The sequence below is a fragment of the Corella eumyota genome, chromosome 1 (genome assembly GCF_963082875.1).
Source record: "Corella eumyota chromosome 1, kaCorEumy4.1, whole genome shotgun sequence".
Classification (NCBI taxonomy): Eukaryota; Metazoa; Chordata; class Ascidiacea; order Phlebobranchia; family Corellidae; genus Corella; species Corella eumyota.
The window spans coordinates 12,235,320-12,262,864 of record NC_137490.1 but is presented as its reverse complement, the minus strand read 5'-3'; the positions used below and the strand labels follow the sequence as shown (position 1 = coordinate 12,262,864).

General features: G+C 29.4%; 4 protein-coding genes across 5 annotated transcripts in view; 3 read left to right on the top strand and 1 right to left on the bottom strand.

Annotated features, from left to right (window-relative positions):
• Nucleotides 1-17,184, top strand: part of LOC145764173 (WD repeat-containing protein 19-like) — a 40,809-nt gene extending 23,625 nt beyond the window's left edge. For both annotated transcript variants that reach the window (XM_082575771.1, XM_082575772.1), the window contains 3 exons: nt 15,519-15,669; nt 15,870-15,999; nt 16,150-17,184. In XM_082575771.1, coding sequence (XP_082431897.1) covers nt 15,519-15,669; nt 15,870-15,999; nt 16,150-16,329 — 461 coding nt within the window. In that variant the 3' untranslated portion in view covers nt 16,330-17,184. The remainder of the gene's footprint in view (nt 1-15,518; nt 15,670-15,869; nt 16,000-16,149) is intronic.
• On the bottom strand, nt 7,934-14,647 carry LOC145763657 (organic cation transporter protein-like). Its single transcript, XM_082575161.1, has 11 exons — nt 14,468-14,647; nt 14,320-14,390; nt 13,893-14,138; nt 13,448-13,602; nt 10,045-10,213; nt 9,738-9,878; nt 9,428-9,553; nt 9,070-9,284; nt 8,837-8,945; nt 8,540-8,670; nt 7,934-8,258 (listed from the first exon to the last, which is right to left on the bottom strand). Exons 1-11 carry the CDS (start codon nt 14,645-14,647, stop codon nt 8,059-8,061), a joined length of 1,743 nt encoding a protein of 580 aa, XP_082431287.1. The 3' UTR covers nt 7,934-8,058.
• Nucleotides 17,185-17,413: 229 nt separating the features above from the next.
• LOC145763408 (uncharacterized) lies at nt 17,414-19,110 on the top strand. The gene is made up of 5 exons (XM_082574849.1): nt 17,414-17,600; nt 17,862-17,967; nt 18,155-18,276; nt 18,371-18,478; nt 18,626-19,110. The coding sequence occupies exons 1-5, from the start codon at nt 17,435-17,437 to the stop codon at nt 18,793-18,795; spliced, it is 672 nt and encodes a 223-aa protein (XP_082430975.1). The 5' UTR covers nt 17,414-17,434; the 3' UTR covers nt 18,796-19,110.
• Nucleotides 19,111-19,586: 476 nt separating this feature from the next.
• LOC145748560 (uncharacterized) lies at nt 19,587-27,435 on the top strand. Its single transcript, XM_082564969.1, has 7 exons — nt 19,587-19,799; nt 20,304-20,435; nt 20,529-20,794; nt 22,832-23,175; nt 23,365-26,419; nt 26,579-26,695; nt 26,831-27,435. Exons 1-6 carry the CDS (start codon nt 19,654-19,656, stop codon nt 26,662-26,664), a joined length of 4,029 nt encoding a protein of 1,342 aa, XP_082421095.1. The 5' UTR covers nt 19,587-19,653; the 3' UTR covers nt 26,665-26,695; nt 26,831-27,435.
• The last annotated feature ends 110 nt before the right edge of the window (nt 27,436-27,545 follow it).

Genomic DNA, 27,545 nt, shown 5'->3' with positions numbered 1-27,545 from the left:
TATCGATCTATTACATTTTTTGTATCTGTTCTCGGCCGAATATTTAAAATTAGTAAGCCTTGCAGTTTTGATATACTTCAAAGTTTGATGCAATTTGATGTTCTTTCAAAAAATATTGGACATGAAATGTCATATGCCGTTGCAATAGCTTGTGAGATTCGTTTAAAATCTTACCAAATAGAAATGGCTCAATCTGACATTCTTACAAGAGGAAATTGGTTTGAAATTGCAAAAAATCAAATCATTACAAATCTTAGGAAAATGGTTGGCAAAACTGCTCTTGCTGAATGTTTCGAGATTGTTGGAAACATTTATTGTTATTGTAGCATAACTCCTTCATTTATCACCATGCTGAGGTCCTTACGGAATAACTTAGATAATAAGATGGCTGTATTTCAAATATTAAACATGAATGAAGAAATTTTTGAATTATATGATTCTTTAAAAAACTGTAAGACCCTTGATGATGGCTCTATTAATCGACTTCGCATGTATGTTGGAAGATCTTATGAGAATTTAGAAATGCATGATGAGGCCAGCAAGTATTTTTCTTACATAAATGAATTTGAGGGTATTGCTAAAGCCCGTTTACAAAAATGTGAATCTGAAAGTGATTATAAAGATCTTTTAAATTACACAGAAATGTCTATTTCAAAATTAAAAAAATCATTAAAAGGTTTTACCTATTTTTGTGATAAAGTGCCTAAAAATATGTTATCAAGTATTTTTGAAACATTGATTCCATCAAGATCTAAGGAATTTCCCCAGGTTATCAAAAAAATTAACAAAATAACTCAAGATTCAATTGATCTTATAACTAATCATGTAAATACATATGTGTATGATTCTGAAATTCCAAACATGGTTATTTTTCATATTAAATCAGAGAAAGGTTATTTACTGCAAATAACTCAAACATTTTTAAAAATTGAAGTTGAAAATGATTGTTTTAAAGCTTTTTATCACCTATACAGTACACAATTCAAAGCTTTATCACGTATATCTACTAAATGGCAGAAGAAAGACCTTTTTAACAGTTATGATGTAGTAAAACAATGGCTAAATAAAGTTGAAACAAACAAATTAGAAGTTTCTTTTGAAATTGGTGAAATGGAATTATTCCTTGGTTGGTATTTTCAGCGTATTGGTGATATTGATATGGCTTACGCATATGCAAGATGGTGTGAGCACAGGTTTAGAAAAGATCCATCACTTCATCTCGGAACAATATGCAACTGCTACTCTATTTATGCCGAATACTATTTTGAACACAATGATTTTTCTAAAGCATTGCTTTTTAATTTGGAAGAGATGCGTCTTACACTTGAAAATAGTCAGGAAAATCAGCGATTTTTTAATGATAAAGCTATTTTAGGTTGTTTTTATCGTTATTTTGCTGCAGTTAAGTGGTCTCAATATCTCAGAAAATATTTTTATAAAAAACTTGGGTTAAAAAAAAATGTAGTCTAAATAAAATAAAAGTAATTTTTTTTATATAAGATAAATTTTTGTTTTAGTATTAGGTAAAGTCCCATTTTTTTATAAAAGGCAATTATTATTTTTATCATTAGACTGATAAATAAAATTTATGTTATTTAAAAATCTATTTAATGTTGTGTAATAATGAATGAGTTAATAAATTGATTATATTTTAAATTAAATTTTAGTGCTTGGTTACATTGATTAAAATCTGTTATGCTAAATGCAATATAATATCAGTAAATATTAAACAAGGTAATACTTATTTACATATTTTTATTAATTTTATGTGTTAGACATAGCTCTTTATATTTGATTTGTTACCTAATAAATCTTTGATAAAATGTTAAAATCATGCCTTCAACTTAAATTAATAAAAATTTTGTTCTGTTTTGTTAATAAACCGACTAGAAATAGCAATTTATTATTGATGTCGGTAAATGTTAAACTAACTTTAGCTTTAAAAGTATTTGTTAAAAAAATATTTGCTATATTAGATATAATTTTGATTTTTGTGTTGGTTGTTTATATAAAACAAAATCTATAAAATCGTATTAGATTTTAATTTGTTTGGTTTTTATATATGTTTGTGAAGCCTGGAAATATTTATAGTTTTTAATACAAGTGAAATACTATTGCCTACATGATATTAATTTACTTAGACAATATAAGCTAGTAGGTTAAATTTTTAACTAAAAGTTTTAAAACTTATGCAGCATCTTGGTCTAAACTGTGCTGTAATAAAAAGATATTGTTTTTTCTTTTGTTTCTTTCTGCTTTTTCTTTAATCAAAGTTGAATAATATTAGTTAATGGTACTCTAGTGCCAAGGACCTCAGGCAAAAATAAGAATAAAATTCATTTACAAAATAACAAAATTGTAGTGAGAAATATCAAACCAAAAAACAAATGTTTAGATATTAATTAATTCAATTGATAGTTATTTATTCTTAATTTATATGTATAAATAATTCATAAATAAATATGTTTTGTTTTTAAAAATTGTAATATTATACAATTAGCGTTTAAATTTCATGTTTATTTTAATTTTGTTTTTGCTTTGAAAATAACAGTAAAATGCTTGTTAATTACAAGTAGCAAGAGTTAAGAAGATATTTAAATAGAAAAAATGTATATATGGTATGTGCTAATTTTATTTTAAAAAATAATCTAAAATTTACTGTCAATATTTGACATTAAACCAAATACAACATATGGTAAGGGTTTAGAAATAGCATTCAACGTTCGAAAAAATGGCGACAAAATTTCTCCTTTAGTAGCAAAACTGCTGCACGTCCCATACTCACATTTCTGTAGTAAAGAATTAGCATTAAACCTAGTTTTATATTTTTTTATGTATAGATAAAGGTAATAAATACTGAACATGTGATAAAGGTGATAGGTTTGTATGTTGGTATAGATTCTTAAACATAAAAAACCACTTGCCCTTTGGTACAATCCACATAGTAATACAAGCAACACCAGGCAGCATTAGTATAAAAGCTGTGGATACACTTCTCCATTTTTCCAATACTAAAATACAAACAAAAACTGCTGGGATTTCTACCAAACTCGATAAAAACAAATTAATGAATGGGTCTCCCCCCAAATCAGCTGAATTTAAGGCAAGGCCATAGTATACACAAGAACATAGAAGCCTTTAAAAATTATATTTTTTTGGTAAAAAAGTATCTTATAATAGATACATAATTTAGTTTAGTGTATAGCCAAAATAAGTAGCAAAATTTGGGTCTGTATAGGCACAAATTTATTTACCACCAGTAAAATAGCTTAACAGATTTGGATCTTATATTTGGTGTTCTGACAAGATCTAACGGACCAAAATTTGTTTGTTGTTTTATTCCAATCTTTTCTTTCTCCTCTTTGTCATGTTTCTTTTCTTTAGCACAACAATTTGTTTAATTGAACTTTATTATTGAGTTTTCAAGGTTTAGAAAAAATTATTTTTGATTCTTATTAAAACCTAACCACTGCAGTTTGGTTAACTTTTTTAGATTTTTTTTTTGTTATGAAATTTTTAAAACTTAAAGTGTTTGTTCGGTCGCAGAGTTTCTTTTTTAATTATGTTGGAATTTTTCCAACTTGCACGAGGATACCATTATTTTAAAATTGGACAAGTAGTTTTTGAGATATCGAGATTTAAAAGTAATAGGGAAAGTCCCAACGTTCGCGAGTCACGTAAGATCATATGCTGGTAGACATAGGAAAATGACCTTATTTTGTCCTCTCTGAGCCGTTTGTTGTACTTTTTTTTAAATTTTTTTTGCAGAAAACAAACTTAACATAAAAAGCAATATTTAGCCATATTATGTTTGAATTTTTTTACTTTTTAAGTATTTTTAATTGGGTAGGCAGTATTTAAAAATTTTTAACAAATTATGGCTATGCTGTTATTTTTGAAAGTTTACCAGCCAAAAATAGGTTTTAATAAGAATCAAAAAATGCGAAATATTTTTTTTAAAATGAAACAAAGCGACTTTTAACCTTACTTCTGAATTAAAAGAAATGACTATCAGTTTTCAAACAAACAAATATCAAATTTCTTTCGATAATGGCGAAATCGCTATGTATATGGGTTGGTATTTTTAACACATACAGGATTTTGATATGGCTTACGCATATCCAAGATGGTGTGAATAGAATTGTTGAAAAGATACATCATGTTTTGTTGGCAGAATATGCAACTGTTATGCTATTTATGCCACTTTCAAAACAAAGATCTTTCTTAAGCAGTGGTATTTACCTAACTTTTGACATGATTAGAAGCTTTAAATGGGGCTATTAAAACATAAGAAAAAGTAACCATAGAAACATGATTTATTTTATTTTCAAGGCAATATAAATATGGCGAAATGTTTTTTTGTTCTTTTTAGTTGAAGTAAAATGGAATTTAAACAAGATGAGTTTAATTTAATAAGCAAATTAAAGTCTTGTTGTATCAAAGTACAAGATGGAAAATACAAAGAATTTGAAGATGAGAATACACTTTTTAAAACTGCACATATTTTCCAACAACTTGCTGAACTTTACTTTGCAAAAGGAAAAAATCAAGCGAACAGACTAACTGTAATTCAAAGCATAGCCTTATGGAATGCTGCACTTTTAAGAAATCCTGCTAACTTGGTTGTCAATAATGGTTTACAGGTTGCATGCCAAAAAATCTTAAAGATGGCAAATGCTCAAGAATCATTAACAAATTTAATGGCAATATCTGCTGAAGTAAAATCTAGAATAAAAGTAATGCGAAATATAACTAGTGCTTCTTTAAAAAACCAGCCCTCATTTATTAAATCCTGTAATGTTAACTTGAAAAACAATAACGAAAGGGCAAAAATTGTGAAAATGAAATTGTTACAGCTCAATATAGCAATCCAGTATACCGACATAATGAAGTTTATATCTGATGAGTGCATTGATATATTGGGCCCAATACCATGTGAATTTGCTCTTGTAGGTATGGGTTCTTTAGCAAGACGTGAAATAACTCCCTACTCTGACTTTGAACACATGATTTTACTCAAAGAAGGTATTCAAAATAGTAAAACATACCCAGCAGTTTTAGAGTATTTTAGATGGTATTCAGTAATATTTCATATAACAGTTATCAATTTGGGCGAAACCTTTTTACCAGCAGTTGCTATTCCTTCTTTAAACAATCCAAATAATAAAGAGCATAACTGGTTTTTTGACATCAAGGAAAAGGGAATTTCTTTTGATGGATTTCAATTGCCTGCATGTAAATTTCCACTTGGAAGGCAAACTACATCAAAGCTAAAGCCTCATACTGTTGAATTAATTAAACCTGTTAGTTTAATGCTAAAATTTTTAACTTTTGAAGAAGATCAAAAAAATGGATATCATCTTTCTGATGTTTTAAGGCAGACTTGCTTTGTATCAGGGACCAAAGGTATTCATGAATGTTTTGTTAACAAAATACCTATTTTAGAATCATTTACTGAAAAAATGTTAAATGATTTGCAGCAATTTAATCTTTCCAGAATCTTTACTGAAGGTATGTTCCTACAAAATTTTAATTTTAAATTTTTTATATACAGAGCTATAACATTTTTTGTATCAACTCTCAGTCAAAGGTTTAAAATAAATCAGTCTTGCAGTTTCGATGTTCTTGAAAGTTTAATGCAATCTAATGTTCTTCTAAAAAACATGGGGCATGAAATGTCATATGCTGTTGCAATAGCTTGTGAAATTTGTTTAAAGTCTTACCAAAAAAAAATGTCTCAGTTTGATCTTTTTAAAAGAGGAAATTGGTTTAGCATTGAAAACAATCCCATAGTAAAATATCTTAAACAAATGGTTGGCAAAACTACTCTTGCTGAATTTTTTAAAATTGTTACAGGGATATATCTTGTTTGTAATAAAGACCCATTATTGATCACTAAACTTGTTTCCTCTCGAAATTCTTTAGATAATAAGTTTGGTGTGTTTAAAGTTTTAGAAATGAACAAAGAAAGCATTGACTTGTATAATTATTTAAAAGACAACATGGCTATAAGTGCTGATTCTTTGTATCGACTTCACAAGTATGCTGGAAGATCTTATAATTTTTTAGGGATGTATGATAAGGCAATTGAAGTTTATACGATGATAAATGAGTTTGAAGGTGTTGCAGAATCACGTTATTATAAATGTAAATCTCAGGAAGACAATATGAGACTTTGTGAGTACACAACAATATCGATTGACAAATTAAAAAATTCTATTACAAGTTTTGAATATTTAACTAATAAAGTACCTTATACTATGTCAATAAGTTTTCTTAAAAGATTAATCCCATCAAGATTTGAGGAATTTTTTCAAGTTATAAAAGAAATTCACGAAATAACTCGAGATCCAATTGATCTTATAAGTAATCATGTAAATACTTATGTTTACCAATCTGAAATACCAAATATGGTAACTCATAAGTTTGAAAACTTTTTTAACATTCATATTGATGTAGACTTATTTAAGACTTTAATTAAAAACATTACAGTGGAGTACTCTTATGCTTTACATTGTCTTTATTTTCAGCATTTTATGGTTTTTGTGAAACTTGCTTCTAAAAGCCAACAACAGGAAGTTTTAAGTTTTGTTGGTTTTTTAAAAAACATGCATAGTGAATTTCCAGCAAACCAATTCAATGTTGCATTTGATCAAGGTGATATGGCTTTGCATCTTGGTCAATATTTTCTTCGTATCGGTGAGTTTGATATGGCTTATGCATATGCAAGATGGTGTGAACATGTTACACGAAAAGATTCGTCACTTCACATCAAATCAATATGTACATGCTATGCTAGTTATGCAGAGTACTGTTTTCATAATAAAGAGATTTCCACAGCGTTGCTTTTTAATTTAAAAGAAATTTCTCTTCGCCTCGAATATAGTAGGATGGATGATCAGGAGTCAGATAACATTCAAGATATGTTAAGAGATTTTTCTAGATATGTATTGAAAGCTAAGCTTTAAATACTAAAATGTAAATTTAAAAAAATTTGTATATGGCTTATGCAAGAAAGTGTGAACATATTTTTTAAAAAGATCAGTCTCTTTGCATTGGAACTATATGCAACTACTTTGCTATTTATGCCGAGTTCTATTTGCATAACAAGGATATTTCTGCTGCATTGCTCTTTAATTTACAAGAAATGTGCCTTCAACTTGAATATTGTCTGGAAAATTAGAATTTTCATAACAGAAAGGGAATCCTGGAAATTTTTTATTCGTATGTTTCTGCGGCTAAACTTACCCATTTTAAAGCAGTGATGTGTTTTTGTCTAAATAACTTATGTTTTGTTTTAATAAGAAATTCTATTTTTGTGTTTGGCAAATTTCTCAATTTTAAAATTATCGATGAATTTAAATAAATTTTGTTAGGCCTAACGCTAATATATTTAATAACGTTTGCCATAAATAATGTCACATAAAACGAAAAGTATTAGAAATAAAATTGCATTTTTTGAAATCGAATTAAAAATTCATGCGACATAAAGGATGGTTTTGTTTATAAAAGATAGTTGTCCTCCGCTGTCCTTATTGTATGGTAATTCTGTTTTAATATTTTATTAAATTCCTAATTTTACTTGGTATTGGTAGTGCACCGATTTATTTCAAAAATCGCTTTATTTAATAAAAGTAATTGACTTAATATTTCAAATAACAAGCTAATTGAACATCATATTTTGCAAAGCGTAAGGTTTATTGTAGTTACAAGTTCTCACAACAACGACAACAACTTAGTTTAATGCTAGGCAACAACAAACATGCATGTATGTGGCATTTACATATTTTGTTTACAGTAAAAATAACATTATACCATATCGTATAATTTTTTTGATTTTTGTGTTTTTAAGGTATAACAAATCTATATACGCATATGATTAGTAAGGTTGGTTTTAATTTTCTTCGTACTTTAAATATGTTAGTGAGTTCTGGTTACATTTTTGATTTTTTATAAAGGTAGAAGACTTTAATAACCATATGATATTATTTAATTTGAGCGATACTAGTTTATTAGTTCTTATTGTCGAGTTAATTTTTCTAACCCAAAGTTAGAAACTTATGGAGCATCTTGGTCTAAAACTGTGGTATAATGAACAGAAAACGTTGTTTCTTTTGTTTCCTTCTGCTTTTTCTTTAAACAAAGGTGAATAACACCATCTAACGGTCCTTCTTGATCTAACCCAAATTTCTCCCCTTCTTGTAGAGTTTCAGGAAGTCTTGTGCCAAGAACTTCAGGCAAAAATAAGGATAAAATTCCTTTACGAAACAACAGAATTGTAGTTAAATATATTAAACCAAAAAAACAATGTTTAGATATGAAATCATCTAATTGATAGTTTTTTTATTCCAAATTTTATATTAAAAATCTACAGGTGCATTTTTTTTGTCCTAAAGTAAATTTTAATACAAATTAGTGTTTAAACTTAATGTAAATTTTAACTTTGTGTGTACTCTAAAAATGATGTTGTTATGTTTGTTGATGAAAATGAACTTTTTGTATGGAAAATACCAATCTTATTTAGTAAATACTAATTTACCTCCAACAATAGACATTAAACCAAATACAACATATGGTAAGGGTTCAGAAATAGCATCCAACATTCCGATAAACGGCGACAAAATTCCTCCTATCCGAGCAAAACTACTGCACAGCCCCATACCCAAATTTCTGTAGTAAAAAAAATTAGCATTAAACCCAGTTTTATATTTTTTCATGTATAGATTAAAATAATAAATACTGACTTTAATGAAGATACTTTGTATATATTAAGTTATTGAACTTTAAAAGCATGCTGTAAAATTTGTTATGTAATTTTTTTTAAATAATTAACTACCTTACAGGTGTTGGGTAAAGTTCTGTGGCATAAATATAAACAGAACTAAACGCTGCTGCAATACTGAATTTACCAATCAAAGAACATGTTATATTAAGCCACAGCATTTCTAAAAGAAGTTTAATGGTTAAGAATTTTTTTTGTAACTGATCTATAAATAATGCAATAAACATGTGATAAAGGTAATAGGGTTGTATGTTGGTATACATTCTTAAATATAAAAAAACACTTGCCCCTTGGTACAATCCACATAGTAATACAAGCAACACCAGACAGCATTAGTGTAAAAGCTGTGGATAATCTTCTCCCCCATTTTTCCAATATTAAAATGCAAACAAAAACTGCTGGGATTTCTACCAAACCCGATAAAAACAAGTTGATAAATGGATCTCCACCCAAATCAGCTGAATTTAAGGTAAGGCCATAGTATACACACGAACATACAAGCCTGTGAAAAATTAATTTTTTTGCTAAAAACGTATCTTAGATATATAATTCAGTTAACTATACAGCCAAAACGAGTTATATTGCACTTTAGAGTTTACATTTGAATAGTAAAATTTGGGTCTATATAGGCACAAATTTATTTACCAGCAGTAAAATAGCTTAAGAGACTTGGATCTCATATTTGGTTTTCTAACAAGATCAAATGGACCAAAATTTGTTTGTTGTTTTATTTCAATCTCTACTTCTTCCTCTTTGTCATGCTTCTTTTCTCTAACACAATAGTTTGGTTAATCAGAACTTTTATTATTGAGTAATTAAGGTTTAAAAAATATTTTTATGTTTTATTAAACCCTAGCCAACCACTGGAGTTTGGTTAACTTTTTTAGTTTTTGGTACTTTTTTTGTTATGAAATTTTTAAAATTTTAGTTTTTGATTCTTTTTGTTATGGTTTACCCTTTGGCCAGTTGGCTAAGTAGAATAGCGTCATTAGGTTGTTGTGGTAGATTTGCACTTGTAATAAGTTTTTGTATACCGGCATCAGCCTCTTTGTATCTTTTTCTTGATACTAACCATCTTGGTGATTCAAACAATAACCTTCAAAATTGTGTAAAATGTTTATTGCTTGTTTAGTAATTTACTTTATTTTGATTTACTTATAATTTTAAAACAATATTGAAGTTGTTTTAAAAACTTTACAGAAAATTATTATATTTAGTTAGTTATAAATCATTTGGTATTGTCATTGATAAATATATATTACCAATAAAATGTTAAAATTCCCAGAAATGGTATGGAAATCACAAGTTGCAACTTTCTCCAGTCCCTTAAAAAATACCCGTACATTGCAAGCAAGCAGAAGCCCAGGGCATAGAAAGCTTGGCAAGTCTGTCCAACTCTTACCCTGTCCTTTGGCATTACGATTTCAGTTGCTATTTTAATAGTTCAAAATTGTTAATATCATAAAAATGGAGTGTTATGCATTTGTTTAATTTTAAAACAATGATATTAAGCAACAGTTACAAGGTTATATCAACAAATCATTCAAAGCTGCAAACAGCTAACACTAAGGCAAATAATATCTCTTTGCTTTAGTCATGTGCTATTTACTTAACAGGTAATGTTTAACTTATTACATACTTTCATAGAATTTAAAAAGAAAGTTATGAAAGCAATAAAGTATTTATCCTTTGTTTTAGCCAAAAGAAAGACAATATAAGAAAATTTTTATTTTGATGTTGTTTCGTAGTTGTAAAAGCAAAATGGAACTTGAAAAAAACTTAGTAAGCAACTTAAAATCTTATTGTACCAAAGTTCAAGATGGAAAATACAAAGAAATGGAAGACAAGGAAACACTTTTTCAAACTTCATTTATTTTTAAACAACTGGCCGAACTTTACTTTGCAAAAGGGAGTGGAGAAGCCGACAAACTAACCCTAATTCAAAGCATAGCCTTATGGAATGCTGCACTTTTAAGAAATCCTACTAACATAGATGTAATTAATGGTTTACGAAATGCTTGCAGAGAAATCTTAAGAATGGCAAATGCTCAAAAACCAATAACAAATTTAATGGTGTTAGCTGACAAAGTAAAAGCTAAAATAAAAGTAATGCGAGAAAAAACTAGTGCTACTTTAGCCCACAAATCTAAATTTAATGTTTCAGAATCGAGTACCATTATTTCAAAAAACAATAACGAAAGGGCTAAAATAGTAAAAATGAAATTGTTACAGCTAGATATAGCAATACAATATACCGACATAATGAAGTATATATCTGATGAGTGCATTGATATATTGGGGCCAATACCATGTAAATTTGCTCTTGTTGGTATGGGATCTTTGGCAAGACAAGAAATAACTCCTTACTCTGATTTTGAACACATGATTTTACTTGAAGATGATATTCAAAATACTAAAACCTACAATGCCTTGTTAGAGTATTTTAGATGGTATTCTGTGATATTTCATTTAATAGTTATCAATTTGGGAGAAACCTTTTTACCAGCAGTTGCTATTTCTTCTTTGAATAATCCTAAAGAAAAAAAACATAACTGGTTTTTTGACTTGAATAAAAAGGGAATTTCTTTTGATGGATTTCAGTTACCTGCATGTAAATTTCCACTTGGTAGGCAAACTACATCAATGCTAAAGCCTCATACTGTCGAATTAATTAAACCTGTTAGTTTAATGTTAAAATATTTAACTTCTGAAGAAGATCTAAAAAATGGATATCATCTTTCAGATGTTTTAAAACAGACTTGCTTTGTATCTGGAACAAAAAGTATTCATGAAGCTTTTGTTAAACAGGCTCCATTATTAAATTCTTTTTCCAGCAAAATGTTAATTGACCTGCAGCAATTTAACTTCATGAAACGTGTAATTCAACCTGGAATTTTGGAAAATTTTAATTTTAAATTTTTTATATATCGATCTATAACATTTTTTGTATCTGTTCTTGGTCGAATATTTAAAATTAGTAAGTCTTGCAGCTTTGACATACTTCAGAGTTTGATGCAATCTTATAATCTTTCAAATAACATTGAGCACGAAATGTCATATGCTGTTGCAATAGCTTGTGAGATTCGTTTATGGTCTTACCAAAGAGAAATGGCACAGTCTGATATTCTTGTAAGAGAAAACTGGTTTTACGCATGTAAAAATAAAATAGTGGAAGATTTAAAAAAAACAGTTGGAAAAACTACTCTTGCTGAGTGTTTTGAAATTATTTGTAATATTTATTATCATTGCGAAAAAAACCCCTTAAATATCATTAGGCCTAATTACAACTCTTTACGAGATTGTTTAGATAACAAGATGACAGTGTTTAAAGTATTTAACATGCAAAAAGAAGCGCTTGAATTATATAATTCTATAAAAGACTCCAAAACAATAGGTCCTGGATTGAAATATCGCTTCCACAAATATATTGGAAGAATATATGAAGATTCAGAAAAATATGATGAGGCCATTAAACTTTATTCAACTATTAATGAATTTGAAGGTGTTGCCCAATGCAGATTTAATGAATGTAAATCTGAGAATGATTTTATTCATCTTTCTATGTACACTGAAAAGTCTATAACCAAGTTGGAAAATTCAATAACAAGTTTTAACTATTTGTATAATAAAATGCCAAAGGAAAAATTGAAAAACAAACTTTTTCGATTAAATCCATTTAGATCACAGGAATATTCACAAATTATTAAAGAAATTCAAGAAATAACAAAAGACCCAATTAATATAGTAAGTAACCATGTTACCACATATCTGTATGATTCGGAAATTCAAAACATGGTTGCATTTTCTATTGAAATTGATTCTGACTTCAATTCATTAAAAGATCACACTGCATTTCAATACAATAATGCTCTTTATGAACTTTATTTAATACAATTTAAAACATTCTCTAAAATTCCTTCCAAGGAAAAAAAAGGGATGCTGTTATGCCTTTCCAGTAAAGCAAAGCAATTGCTCCACCAAATTCAAACTAATAAATTGGAAATTTCTTTTGAAGAAGGTGAAATGAATTTGTACCTTGGTTGGTATTTTCAGCTAATTCATGATCATGATATGGCATACGCATATGCAAGATGGTGTGAACACAAGTTCAGAAAAGATACGTCACTTCATGTCGGAACAATATGCAACTGCTACTCCATCTATTCTTGGTATTATTTCTATAAGCAAGATACTCCAGCTGCGTTGGTTTTAAATTTAGAAGAGATGCGTCTTCAACTTCAACATAGTCGAAAAAATCAGAGTTTTTTTAATAAAGACGCTATTCTTAAAGATTTCAACACTTTTGTTGCTAAAGCTAAACTTCAATCTTTCTAAACGAATTTGTGTTTTAACATTGTATAAAGTGATTTTAAATAGTTTAAATTGTAAACCCGTATTGAGTTAATTTAGGTAAAAATGTTGTTTATTTTGACCCCTGAAAAAATGTGTTTCAAATTTAAAGTACCCTCTAAATTCTTAAATAACATTTATTGGGGCTAATTTTTTATGTTTATTGTTGTTGGCCGTAACTAATGTTACAAATTAAAAAGAAAAAAAAAATTTTTTGTATTCAAGTTACAATATTCATGCGTTATTTAAGGAGTGTTTTGTTTGCACAAATTTGGAAAACAACAGTTTAATGTTTGCAATAAAATAAACGCTTACCTAGCACGTACGACGAGCTAAATGCTGCAAAATGGCAAAAGCCGCTGAGAGACCGCAATATGACAAACAACGGAAAAGAGTTGCTAAAAGCCACGCATATCGCCATAATGGTTCCAAATGTAATGGACAACATGATACTAAACTTTCGTCCACACCTGTATATAAATATTTGTTATAAAAAGTATTTTTGGGGAATTTGTCCTTTTTTAGCTGTTTGTTAAATGGTCTTAGAGCGTTATGTAAAATTAAAAAAATTTTAATTTGTGCGAATGTGTTAAATTATCAAAGATTGATGTTGCGTTTAACTGATATACCCTGTGCATTTACGCCAAATTCAAATTTGTGAAAAAAATTTTTTTTTTGTTTTAAATATACTATGTAAATAATAAATTATGTTGCCTCTAAACGTTATTAGTCATGTTAACGAACGGAAAATTTATCATACCTGTCAGATATTTGTCCCCAAACCACACATCCAATAGTAACGCCTAACATAAAAAGCGACTGGGAAAGGTGCCGCTGGTAACTGGCGGAACAAACTAGATTAAACTGGCGGACGATAGTCGAGGTAAACAGTTGCGACCGATTAAAAATCCACGAAGTGCATGGGACAACTGTAAGGTTCTGCAGTTGTAAACTCGTGCTGTTATCTTGTTCGCTGTATGAACAAGCCATATTGGAGATGTCGTACCTTGAAGTTAAATATTTACTTTTCATCAAGGAATAGCGGTTATGTCTTCTTTATAACTTAAGTTATAACTTATACCAGATGTTTGAATTAAACAAAACCTATTGGCTTATTAAGAAGTAAAGTTTGTGTTACATAACCTACTGGCCTATAAAGCAGTAAAGTTTTTTGTTACATAAGATACCTTTTACAAACATCCAATTGTGATACTTTTACCTCCAAGGCGGTGATGTTTATATCCGTTGCATTGCATACCTTGAATACACAGCTTCAATATATTAATTTGTCCAGTTTAACGCTCTTATTAAAACGTTATTATATATAAACCCTACCTTTTCAATTTGGTCGTTTTCTGGGTACTTGCATTTGTGTTCCATGTCTGCTGCTAAAAACACCATAGCACCCATTTGAGTAGCAACCAGCACGCATGGTACCATTAAAAGAGACAGTTGTAACCATTGTCGTTTAGTTACTCCGTTTAAGTCCTCTAAAATCCTGTCTAGTTCTACCATTTCGAATGCCAAGTTCCTTTACTTACACAATTTTAGTTAAAGCACCTGCAAAATTTTTAAACATACCATAACATTTATTTTTGTTATCTATTAAATATAAAAATGATCGTTTTTTGCACAAAATATTGGTCACGGAAACAAACTTTGACCTTTAATTCAAACTAAACAGATTTTTATTCAAAATTAAAATCGACCCATCTCTAAAACCTTAATTTAATATGCTACTGACTTCTGTTGTCGCGGTTACTTAATGCTAATAATCAATGACATTTTGATCGGGAAGATGAATAATGAACGTTTTGTGCTGTTTAATCACCTGTCGTTGCTGTGTTACTTTGACAATTTTTTATATTTGATGTAAAAAGCACTGACCTTTCTTTTATTGCTAGAGAACCCTAGCCTAATAACTTTTAAATTACCTGTAAGATGTGGCTTTCTGCGGAAAAGTTTGTGCACTAAGACTGGAAATAAAACTTAAATAAACTTAATTTTATAGTTGTAGGGTGATAACAAATTTAGTATGCTATATTTTATAACCGTTTTATTGAAATTTTAAATACCGTTTTGTGGCAGAACTTTCTTCTTTTATACAAAATAATTTTGCTCGTTTAACTTTATTTTGGTTAATCAAATAACTTAAAATACCAACTGCTGTGGCCAATTTAATTTTAATACTCACTCAAACGAGCTCGCTGTGGTCATGCGAGTTTAAAACTCTTTAAATAAACTCTTTAACTGTATAAGTCTAACATTTTGGACACGTTTTGTCGGCAAAGAGTTTTAGGCTATTTGATCGAGTGTGGGTTGCATTGCAACACGCTGGGTCCTTTTCCGAATCATCCACGATGTTTATTGTTTATTCTGTTTTTAGATATTGTTGCTATTTTGACCTCTACTGTGATTGAGTGTCACAAAGCCGGCTTAAAAAACTCAAGTTTTAGTTATGCGGCGATGCTAATGCGCCCGGAATATCGAAATCAAATCGACGCCAAATACAAGAAAAAAATTGAACAGATTGTCAGGTACATTCACAGAATTGTTTTTCTTGTATTAAATTGGAAAACAAGTTCCTTACCACGCTAAACATATTTTTTTTATGGTATAACTTACAGACGTTAATAGTAAGCTAAAGTTAGTTAGATAACACACTGGGTAATTATTTTTTAATAAATCCGAAAAATAAAATTGTTTTTGTAACAAACAAAAAAAATAATTTCTTTAGAAAAACTGGAAACAAAACTGAAGAAGAAGAGGAAGGGACTTCCCCGTGTCCACATTGCGAGTTTGATCTTCACGAGAGCGAACTTACTTGCCCCAGTTGCCGAAACACAATTCCTTATTGCATAGCTACGGTCGGTTTTTTCTTTTTCTTGGGTTTTTTTACCTCTTTATCATTACAATTAGACCAAAAGTTCAAATATTGTTTGAAGTTAAATTGTGTTAAATAATAGACAAAGTATGTGTAATTAAAATATTTTTTTTGTACTCGAAAACCTTTTTAGGGTCGTCACATCGTAAGACAAAATCTTACTGTTTGTCCTAGTTGTGACTTCACGGCAATTTACAGCGAATTTCAGAAATTTCTTGACATCGATCCAGTTTGCCCGATGTGCTCTGCAAAAGTCAGTTCGGACGAGTTAATTCGAGTCAAAAATGTTGAAAAGTATCTGACAAAATCATAAATTGTTTAATTACAAACAGTGGATCTTATCAAACTAGTTTTGGCTTAAAAATATATTTTATTATATTTGCTGCGAAAGTGCTTTCCTAATTTGCTTTGCAGTAAAGCGGTACATTCCTAATTTCATATTTTTACAATTTTTGGCACTGTGCTTTATGATATCATATATTCATATACTTTCACCAACATTTTACTATATAAATTTATTTTGTAATTTAAGTATTATCATTATTTTCATATATTGTTAAAGCAAATATTTACAAAATGTTATGGTATTGTATTTTTACGTAGATTGTAGTTTATTTTGTTAGTTCTTTATTTGTTTGTTAACTGAATATTTATAGTAAAGGCTTTTAACATAAAAGTTTGCATATATTTAAGACAACGTATTTAAATTTATTTTTAGGCCTACCCTTAAAATACAAACTAAAAAAGGGATATAATAAAAAATCAAAGTAACAGTATCAAAATAATTTTGTAAAGTAATTAAAATTTAAATTATTTGCTTAATGTAGACCACAGACTCGAATGTTGTTATTCTTAATTGATTTGCTTATGATTTAAATAGAAAATAATGTTTACGTTGATAGACGATGGTGTGAAAACAATAAAAGAACTAAAAAGTTGCCAATGGCTTCGGGCAATTTAATTTTCACAAATCACAACCAAAATTGCTTTACAGCGCAATCTACGCAAACCTTTGTTACCACAGTTCGTTTCGTTTAAATATGTATCGTTTACTAATTAAATAAATTGAAAAGTTAAAGAAATAACAATGTTTTAAATGGAATTGAGGCAATATCTTACTACATTTTCGAAATGTTATTTCTAATTATCATTGAGTGATATGTAGATGTAGATATTATACAAGCATTTATTCAAGTTTAAAAATTTCTAATAAATAAAAAAGCTTTTGAAAAGTCTTGACAACGTGTGAAATCTAACATACTTATTATATCAGAAAATGAACTGTTTATATTAAGCATTTTATGTGTTTTAGTGTAGATATAAATTAAGGTTATTTATAACATTAAACTACTCTTAATATATTTTGTTTTACTGCTTTATTTCAAATTAGAGTCAATTGGTAATTATTTTACAGCAAAATGCTTATTCAAAAAAGTTTTGCCAAATTTGCCTTGACTTGTATGCTGTTTACTATAATATTTGTACCACTGGCGATTTTAAACAATGACAATCAAATACAAGAAGGTCGTTTATCAAATAAAATATCCATGTGGGGACATTTAATGAATAAACGATCAGCAAAAAGTAAGAATATGTTATTTTACTTAAGAAGACGAGTTTTTGGATGTGTTAAGTTGGTGCGGCAAAGGCTAGCCTTTGTTGGCTGTAGGCTGATGCGTTGGATAAGCTTAACCAGTTTGACTACTATACGCTGTAAATATTAAGCTTTTTGAATTGTTGACGGCGTTGGGCACCAAGTTTGTTTAATTTGTTTAAAAAAAATTGGAAATGAAAAATAATTATACTCTATATACATAAGTCATTAATTTTTGCACCATATTTTAGATAAAACTGTTAAAAGTCCTCACCACGACGAATGTAGTGCCAAATCATGCTCAGATTGCGTCGGTATTACTAAATATCAGTGTTTGTGGTGTACAAAGGCCAAAAAGTAAGTATACTAAACTATGTTATAAGACGAAATTAGCAAAGGATTTATTAGTTTGACTGGCCTATGCTGTACAAAAATGTACAATGCTGTAACGATTTATAATCTCAATTTTAAAAAGTTTTACAAAATTTCTAAAATATTTGTTAGGGTTTTATATTACGTAATAAAAAATGGTTTGTTTGTTAAGGTGTATGCCATATCCAACTAAGTCGTTTGTACCCCAAACCAAAGACTGTTCATGGGTTAATGCAAGGTGGGGTGTTTGCTGGCTGGATTTTAGAGCTCTTGTCATAACCGTTAGTATAATAGGTAAGCAAATGGAATGTTTAAAATGTAATGTGTAGTTTAGCTTAAACTACCAGAAATGATATATAAGTTTACAAATGGTTTATTTGGTGTTTAGTTGGAATTCTTTTGATCATTGTTTGTTGTTGTATTGTCAAATTTTGCAAGTGCCTTGTGGATTGCTGTCACATTTGTAAATTTTGTTGCTGTTTTGACTGCTGTGAAGGTATGTAAGATTTTAATCTTATCATTAATAACATAAGACTAACTTTTAACCCAAAGTTTTTATTATTCATACTGCGTGACCTTTTTATAACATGTATAAGACTAGTTTTCTTAATTTATATAACATATATTTTTAATATAATCTAAGAACGACGAGCAGCTAATCGAGAAGCAAACCAGTTGCGAAAATTGGAAAAGAAATTGGAAAGCCAAGCTAAACGTCATGAGCTAATGTTAAAATATGGCACACAAAGGCCATCAGGAGTTGCGTTTGGTAGTACTGGAAATTATAGAACTTTAGATAATACTCCTTTATAAAAATTAAATTTTATAATTTTTCTTTTTTTTATTTATTGCCTTGGCCGGTGTCTTTGTCAAATGTTTTTCATATTTGTGTAAAATATTTTTTGTAATAAGTGATGCTATTCTTATAATTATTTCAATATTTAATATTAAAATCAAAATTTTGTTTAATCATTTTAAAACATAAAAAACAAAATTATTTTTGGCAACTCTGTAATTTTTCGTTATTAAAATTTTATAAATACCAAAAAAATAAACTTCTTGAATTTATAGCTTAAGTTGAAATACTCACCCAATTTTAAACACAAACTCATTTTTTATATATTTGCTTAAAATGTCATTTTTTATATATTTGCTTAAAATGTGTGATTTTTATATAAATGTCTAGAAAGCGTCTAACAAAATAAAAATCAACTTAAAATTTAAAAAGCCAAACCTAAAATAAAACATTACAATTCAGAAAAAAAAATTTATACACTGATACACGACTAGAAAGTTTAAACGTTGAACTGTTTAAAAAACAGACAAACTGTCAAACGGACCTTAATGCCAGATGTCTACATGTCAAAAATAGATTTATTGAAAGTCATAAAATCACGTTTTTCAGTCATTTATCAGTCTGTCAGTAAACAGGTACAAGTAAAACTGTAAAACGTTAAGAAAAAGTTCTTGCTGTACGTTATGACTTGTTTAGCTTTTAAATAATAGTTGTTACAAATTATTTATTAACTTTATTGTTTCAAGAGTTTAAGACCTTTAAAAATAATAACTTATAAAAATTAGTCTATTTTAGTAGTAGATTTTTAGGATATTTTTAAGTCTGTCTGTATATATTGAAAAAAACGTTATTATTAAACTTAAACACATTTGTTCATGTGTATGGCTTTTCATGAGTCATTCCCACGACAAAGACAGGAAATTATGTCAAGTGAAGAAGAACCTCGCAAAGCACCTCCTCCAAGACCCCCTAGACCTCAACCCAGTGACATTGCTAGACATAATTCAGTTGCAGTTTCAAGGTAAATAACAAACTAAAATTATTTTTTTTTGTTATTTTGTATAGCCTATATATATAATTATTAAAATATTTTTTTTTATTGTGTTTGTTAAATATGAATTTTTTTTGAAATTTGATATGAATAAGGTATTAAACTTTAAAGATTTTAACTAAGAATAGAAAATTAGATCTTATGTGGAAGCATATAGTCCAAGGAAAATACTTGTTCAAATCTTTGATCAATTAGTTATTTTATAATACTATAGCTTAAAAATTTCACAGCTGTTATTAAAAGAGTCAAGGAAGAGCCTAATTACTTATAAATAAAAACTTTACCTTAAATCTGTTATTAGAAAATAAGCGAAGGTTTTTTTAATAAAATTTTATACAAAAATGATTTTTTTCTTATGTTTACTTGTATATATTATGTTTAGATATGATGCACATTTTCTTTGTGCTCTCTCCTTTTAAATAAGATTCAGAAAAATTATATATACTTTTTAAAAATAAGTTGCATTTTATTTAGGCCTTCTCCACAACAAAGAAGACATGCCTTACAAGACAGACCAAGTTCATCTTCATTAACTGAACTACAAAATTCACATTTAAATAATAATGATAATTATCGGTCACCCACAGCCAGAAGAAGAGTAAGAAGGTAATATCAGAAAGTTTTATTGAAATGTATGCAAGGATATAAAATTTTAATTTGCTATACCTAAAATGAAGTTGATAAAAAATTGTAAAACAGGGGTAGTGACAGTGAATTTTTGCCACATTCTCGCCAACCTCCCAACTCAAATCCGCGAGCACAGAGCACTCGTCGCAGTGGAAGAAGGCGAAAAAGAGGTCGTCCTGAGATAACAATTTTGTCTTCAGAACCCATGAGCCAACACCCAGCATTTGCAGATGGTGCAAAGGGAGGTTATATACCCCCTGAAGCCCCACCAAGTTATGATGAGGCTATGAAAGCTCCTCCCCCGAGAAATCACATGTACACTGACCCTTCCACACCGGGTAAATTTAAAAAAAAAAATTTAATTTATCCTTATAATTTTTTTTGTAATTTGGTTTTAATAGAGAAGCTTTTGTTAAAAAACTTGACTAATTCTGTGCACCCCTTTGACATTTTCAAATAATATTTATATATCAGTTACAAGGCAGACATATTAAGATTGTTACCTCATTTCCTGTATTTAAGGAAGAAGTAAGCGTTAGTTTAGTTGCAGTGCATTTGTACAGTTTGCTCTCTCTACCTTAAGGCTAGTAACAGTCGTGTTTAAAAATAAGCTAGTTTGCTTGAGGTTAAGTATTTTGCTAGATGTTGTGTATTGGCTTATAAGTTTTTATACTCTAATTTTGGTTAATTGTCGTTTTTTAAATTTAAAGATTACTTATTGTAGTGACTAATCATATTAGTATAAGTATGTTGTCGGCCTTTCAGGTATATATTTAAACACAGAATGCAGGCTTAAAATAGAATTTATTTATATTTGCCCAGGCTTTTTAAAATAGTTTTTATACACAATCAGTTAAAACAAATGCCAGAAAGTTGTTGCTAGTTAATAAATTGCAAAAAAAAAAGTTTTTAAGATGTAACAATTACATTAAAATTAGTAATATTTTACAACCATTAAAAACTTATGTTTCATAACTGCAATTTTAATAACAATAAAATCATTATTATCATATACCCTTACCAAACCATTAAAGAGCTGCTGAACCCTACCTGGTCAAACAAAAAATTGTCAAGTATTCAGTTAAATATTTTTTAATCTGAATAAATATTTATTTAATAAAATGTACATATAAAATAACCTTTTGACTTGCAATAAATACTTACACTACGAGTAGTATAGATACATTTTAACATAATAAACTTAACTCAAATAGGTATTTTTGGTAAATTCAATTTTTTATCGGGATTTGTTATACTTATTTGCATTTTATAACTTAATAACCAGAGCCTGTAGTTATTTTTTATTTCAGTTTATTATTTAACTTTTGTTGTAAAAGTCTTTCGGTTTGTGAATTGAATGTAACATTAATGGGGTGGAATTGTTTACCATGTGACCGCAAATGCCAGTTTGTTCTATGGCATATGAATGATTAATTATTATCTTATTGGCAAAAAGTGCAGTGTGATGTATTGTTGCAATGCATGCATGAAACAATGAAAATTTATATTGTATAGAACACAGGAAAGAAAGGATCTTTCATGGTATCTGTGTTTTAGTGTTTCTACCATAGCTTTAACACTTTATATATATTTAGTGTAGACTAGTTAGTAAATTTATTAAAGAGTATTTTATTTTTTTTCTATTAGCAAGTTGGTCAAATATTTTTATTATATTTCATGATATTTTGACTACCAATAACATTGCTGTTAATAGGCACAAGGTTTAGCAAATGGTATTTAGTGATATTTGAGTACCAATTACAAATACTATTGGGCACTTATCAAAACTTGATTAAAACAACAATTACGCTGTTGTAATTACCAATACTTACCAAAATATTTGTTTCGTAATAAAAAGATTAGTCAAGTTTGATTAGTTGACTTTATTTTTTGTAATTGCGGGCTGTTATTTTGTGATTAGAACTAGTGTTATAATAATAGTTGTTACTATGACTAATTATTGGTGTGTGACAGGAAAATGCACATTATATTCTAGCTATTCAGCAATTGAAAGGTTTCAGTATTGTAGACTTCCTGAATTATGTATATTCAATGCAAATTAGTTCTTTCAAATTTAAAGTGTTGAAAAATGCAATGATAGCGATTTTAAATTGCTTAAATATTTTGATTAAAAAGTGTTTAGTTATGTGTTTTGTATAAGTTTATAATTTTGAAATTGCAATTTATTAGGGCTTAATTATGTAATTAGAATTTTTAAGGATTTATGTAGCCTAGTAAAAATCAAAAAGTGTATTTAAGCAAACAGAATACTATATGATTTATGTTTTATATTTTTGCAGTCATTTTAAAAATAGTGTACTTGCACACTTAGTTGAAATAGTTTTTAGTAAATAATGTAATTTTTTATTTATTAGATCACATATCTCAGGGTAGGCGTGTGTTTCCTGAAATCGAAGTTAACCAATCTAGAGTTCCATCACCAGCGACTAGACGTCAACGTTCCACTGAAACGACAAGATCCCCTCTGGTCAATTTACCTCAGAACTCACAAAACACATTTACTGAACACAACCTTCCGCTGGTAGTAGATTTGCCTGTTCGAAGACCCAGAAATCGAAATCAAAACAACAGCGGCAGCGTAAGTTGTGATATTCCCAGTAGTAGTGTAGAACATTCCCAATTAGATCGTTTGATTGAGTCAACAAGTATTAGCACTGTACAAACTCAGCCTGTACCAATTCCCAGAAACAATTTAAAAGTAAGTTTTGTGTTCAACTATTTGATGTTTGCTGTAGAGTTTTTCTCAATTTATTATGTTGTAAAATAAACTTTGGTGTGTACAGTAAAAATTAAACTTTATATATTTTTTTTATACATACAGTGTATTATTTTTAGTACGGATTAGATTTATCTATTGTAATTAAATATATTTATTAATATTTTGTAGTCTCCTCAAACACCTACAACATCTAGTTCTAGTTCACAAACATCAACTCCACAAGGTAATCGGCCTTCATCAAAACCAGCAGTTCCACCCAAAAAACCTGGTTTAGCCCTAAAATTAAATCGAAACATTCCCACTTCATCTCAAAACTCAAATGTAAGTAACATGAATTCAACATCCTCACCTATCAATTTATTGGATGACTCAGGGTCTTCTTTTAACCTTCCCCCACCAATATCGCCAATGTCTCCAACCAGAAAATTACCTCCCCCACCAAGGCCAACCATACAACCAAAGCTAAGTCCTACTTCTAATCCAAACAGTAACTTGGATATAAATGATGTGTTTGGGTATGCAAGTATAAGTAACCCACAAAGTAATCAGCCAAAGAATCTAATGCCTTCCTTGGTGCCAGCTACTCAGGTTACTTTTCCTGTTTCGCAACCTACTAATGCCGCACCCCAATCCAGTTTTCCTTCAACAAGTATACTAGATGATGACAGTAATGATTTTGGTTATGCAGCAATTCAGAAACCACAGTCACCATCTAAACCAGTTGTCCCAACCAGCCAATCTCCAACTAAACAAAAAACAGAATTGGATGAAAAACCTGAGAAAAAGGCACTTAATATTGATGGTTTACTAGGGGAGTGGGCTGAGATGTCCTTAAAAACACCAAGTTCTGTTGAAAGTGAACCAACCTATGCAGCTGTAAACAAAAAACCAGCAGTTAAACCAAAACCAAGCATAGCCTCCCCACAACCAACTGTTGTGGATGGTAATTCTACCATTTCACCACCGATGCCAATGTCAAGGCCATCCCTAGAGGATTATACCGGCCTCTTTTCAGATAATGCACAAGCTTCTGAAACCCAGCAAAATAGTTCAGTTTTTGATGATTCTTTTCTAAATTCTCCACCTCCAGTTCCTACCTCGAGGCCTCCCCCAGAGGATTATGCTGGACTTTTAAATGATAGCTCTTTGAATTCTCAACTTAGTTTAGGTGCTATGAACTCATCTGGGCAAGACCTGGAAGATTTTCTCGGAGGTGGGTTGTCAACTCAACCAAACCAAGATCAAGTTCCTGTTCCTGTTAAAAGAGGGCGTAAAAAAGTCGAAAATAATAATTTATTTGATGAAGTTATGATGGAACCTCCATATGAAGTCGTTGTTTTTCAAAACAAAGAAACAGCCGAACCAAAAACTTCTACTTTACCACAAAGCAATAAACCTGAGTTGCAAGCCTTGCCCAAAGTAACGCAATCCAAAACACCTATCCCTCCAAAACGAAAATCCATAAAAAAAGGACCTCCTTTGCCAAGTTCTGCGCCTGTTGGCAACACTCATTCTCCAATTCCTGAAGAAAATGAAAAACAAAATACTGAGGCTACTGTAAAACGAGAAAAGTCAGGTAATGCTGGAAATAAAGGCATGAAAAACTTGCGAAGAAAAAGCATGCAGTTCAAGGAAAAATCGATGAGCTTTTTTAAGGGCAACACAGATAATAAACAATCAAAAACAAAATCGAATGCAAGGAAAACTTCTTCACCCATTATTACCACATTACCAGTATCTAATACCAACACTTCTACACCTAGTACAACTGTTGGTTCTACACCAACCACTACCACCCTAAAAATTACTCCGAAGCGGGCCCCACCACCTAGACCCACAATACCGAAAGTATTACAACAACGTCAAACCAAAAGCACATCGTCTCTTTTTAATGTTGCTCAGCTTGACACAGTTGATTCACAGCCACCGGTTGAACCCCCCACTCTTAACAAACCTCAAAGTAAACCACTTAAACCATCTAGGCCGGCCCCAGTAAAACCACCTCCAAAAAAATCACCAAACCATGTCTCAAATTCACTTTTGGATTCTCCTATTACAGAAAATAATCAACCTCCTTTGCCAAAACCTAGAATTACAAACACTGATTCTGTTTCAAATTACCAACAAATTGATTTGTTAATGGACACTCAACTTAATAACACATCAACTGATAACATTGAAACCAATTTACCTGATACAACAACTCCTGTTATTTCATCTAGGAAACCCAACCGACCTCCACCAGTTATTGACATTCCATTGGGTTCGGTTAAAATCGATTCAGATTCCAAACCTACAAGCTTTGTTGAATTGTTTAAAACCGCTGATAAAAAAAGCTCAGGAGAAAATAAAGCGCAGGTTGATGTTAAAATGAAGCAGTATATAACAGAGGAGCTATCATGTGTTGCCAAGCGAGATTATTGTCCGGATAATTTTACAGACTTGCAGTTTTCTAAGGGGGAAAAAGTGACGGTGATTAAGAGAATCGGTGAGAAGTTGTTGTTTGGAAGAAATGAAGAGGGAGAAGAGGGCTCGTTTCCAGAAGAATATGTCCAAGTTAAAAATAACAATAACAATAACAACAATAACAATAATAATAATTTTGTATTTCAATCACAGAATATTGTTGTCTCAACTCATGCCTATCAGAGTGAAAATCCTGAAGATTTAAACTTTAACAGTGGTGAACAAATTCTAATTTTAGAAACAATTGACACTGATTGGTTACGCGGTCAAATTGGTGAAAAAACTGGTCTTTTTCCTAGCAATTTTGTAACCACTACTGAAAATCATGATTTGAGCTGGAAATCGTTATCATCTGAAACAAACAAAAATGATTTAATTTGCACAGCAGTTCATGATTTTGCTGGTGAACTTGAAAATGAACTTTCGTTTAGAGCTGGCTCTCAAATAAAGCTTATTTCCCAAGTTAATAATGAATGGGTTAAGGGAAGTTTTCAAAATCAAGTTGGTATTTTTCCTGTTTCTTTTGTTGATTGTTCAAATTTTGATCATTTGCCTGTTGATCAGGCTCCCAATGATACAAACAATATTCCAATATCAGAATCTTTAAGTATACCAAGTGAAGCATTTCATGAAAACAATCTTTCACCAGTTCCTGATAATAATCCTATAACAAAAATTGCTGTTTCGCTGCATCCCTTTCAAGGATCAGATGAATCTGAACTATCTTTTGATGTCAATTGCACTATAAATATAACTGGTATGCGCAAATTTAATCACTTTTATAATTTCAAGTCCGGTAATAAATTAACCTTGAGCATTTGAAAATTTTAATATGGATAATTTTTATGTCTGGATTTAAGTTTATTGAATCTGTTATTTTTTTAATTTTTTTTTAACATTTATTTTATATTTGTAGGTCAAATAAATGAGGAATGGTTAGAAGGAGAATATAATGGAAAAAGGGGGATTTTTCCAGCAAATTTTGTTGAAATTGTTTATTAAAGGAAATCTTATATTATTCATTTTATAAAAAGTAAGTAATAGGTAATTTACAAAATTCGCTGTTTTTGTCCTTAGTATTTTGTTTATTTTATACTTTGGTGTTTCTTAATAAATAGACATTTTTATTGGGTTAGACATCAATTTTTAATATAGAACATTTTGTTAGATCTAGAAGCATGAGTGAGAATCAAAACAAGAAATGAATGAATTTTTTTTATAACTCAAGTTGCTTTCTAGTTGATCATCAATTTCATATTTTACATGACAAAAAAATGTTCAAGTTTTATTAAATTTTTATGTATAGATATATATTTGCAATTTACTAGCGTACTATATAGTTCCTTTTCTCTACATTGATTTCTTTTTAAACAGTATTTGTTAGTTTTATTATTTTTATAAATTATATTTTTAATATATGATAACCATTGAATAAATTGTGTTTCTAATTTTGTTTTTTTCTGTAATTTTTAGAAATTGTTGGTAACACAATCCAGTTTTATTTTATACATTTTGTGTAATATTAACATAAAAAATTATGCATAATTGCTTGCCAGACTGCTTAACAACAATTGCATGTATAATTTTTATAATCGAAAACAATAATAAATTTTTTGCCGGATTAAATAAATTAGTTGATTTAAGCCTTTTTTCTATATTGTTTTAAAATGTTGTCCCATTACAAGTTAAATGTGTAATACTGTGGTAATTTTGTGCTTTTAGTTATAAATATTTTTTGTTGCTTAATGTTTACTGTCATTGTCGTAACAACAGTTACCGTAATATTTTTATTTATGTACAATTTGTAAATTTATCTAGTTTAAGAAAAAATTTGTGAATAATTTCCAAAGTTTTCATTTTGTAAAAAATAAACTTTTAATTTC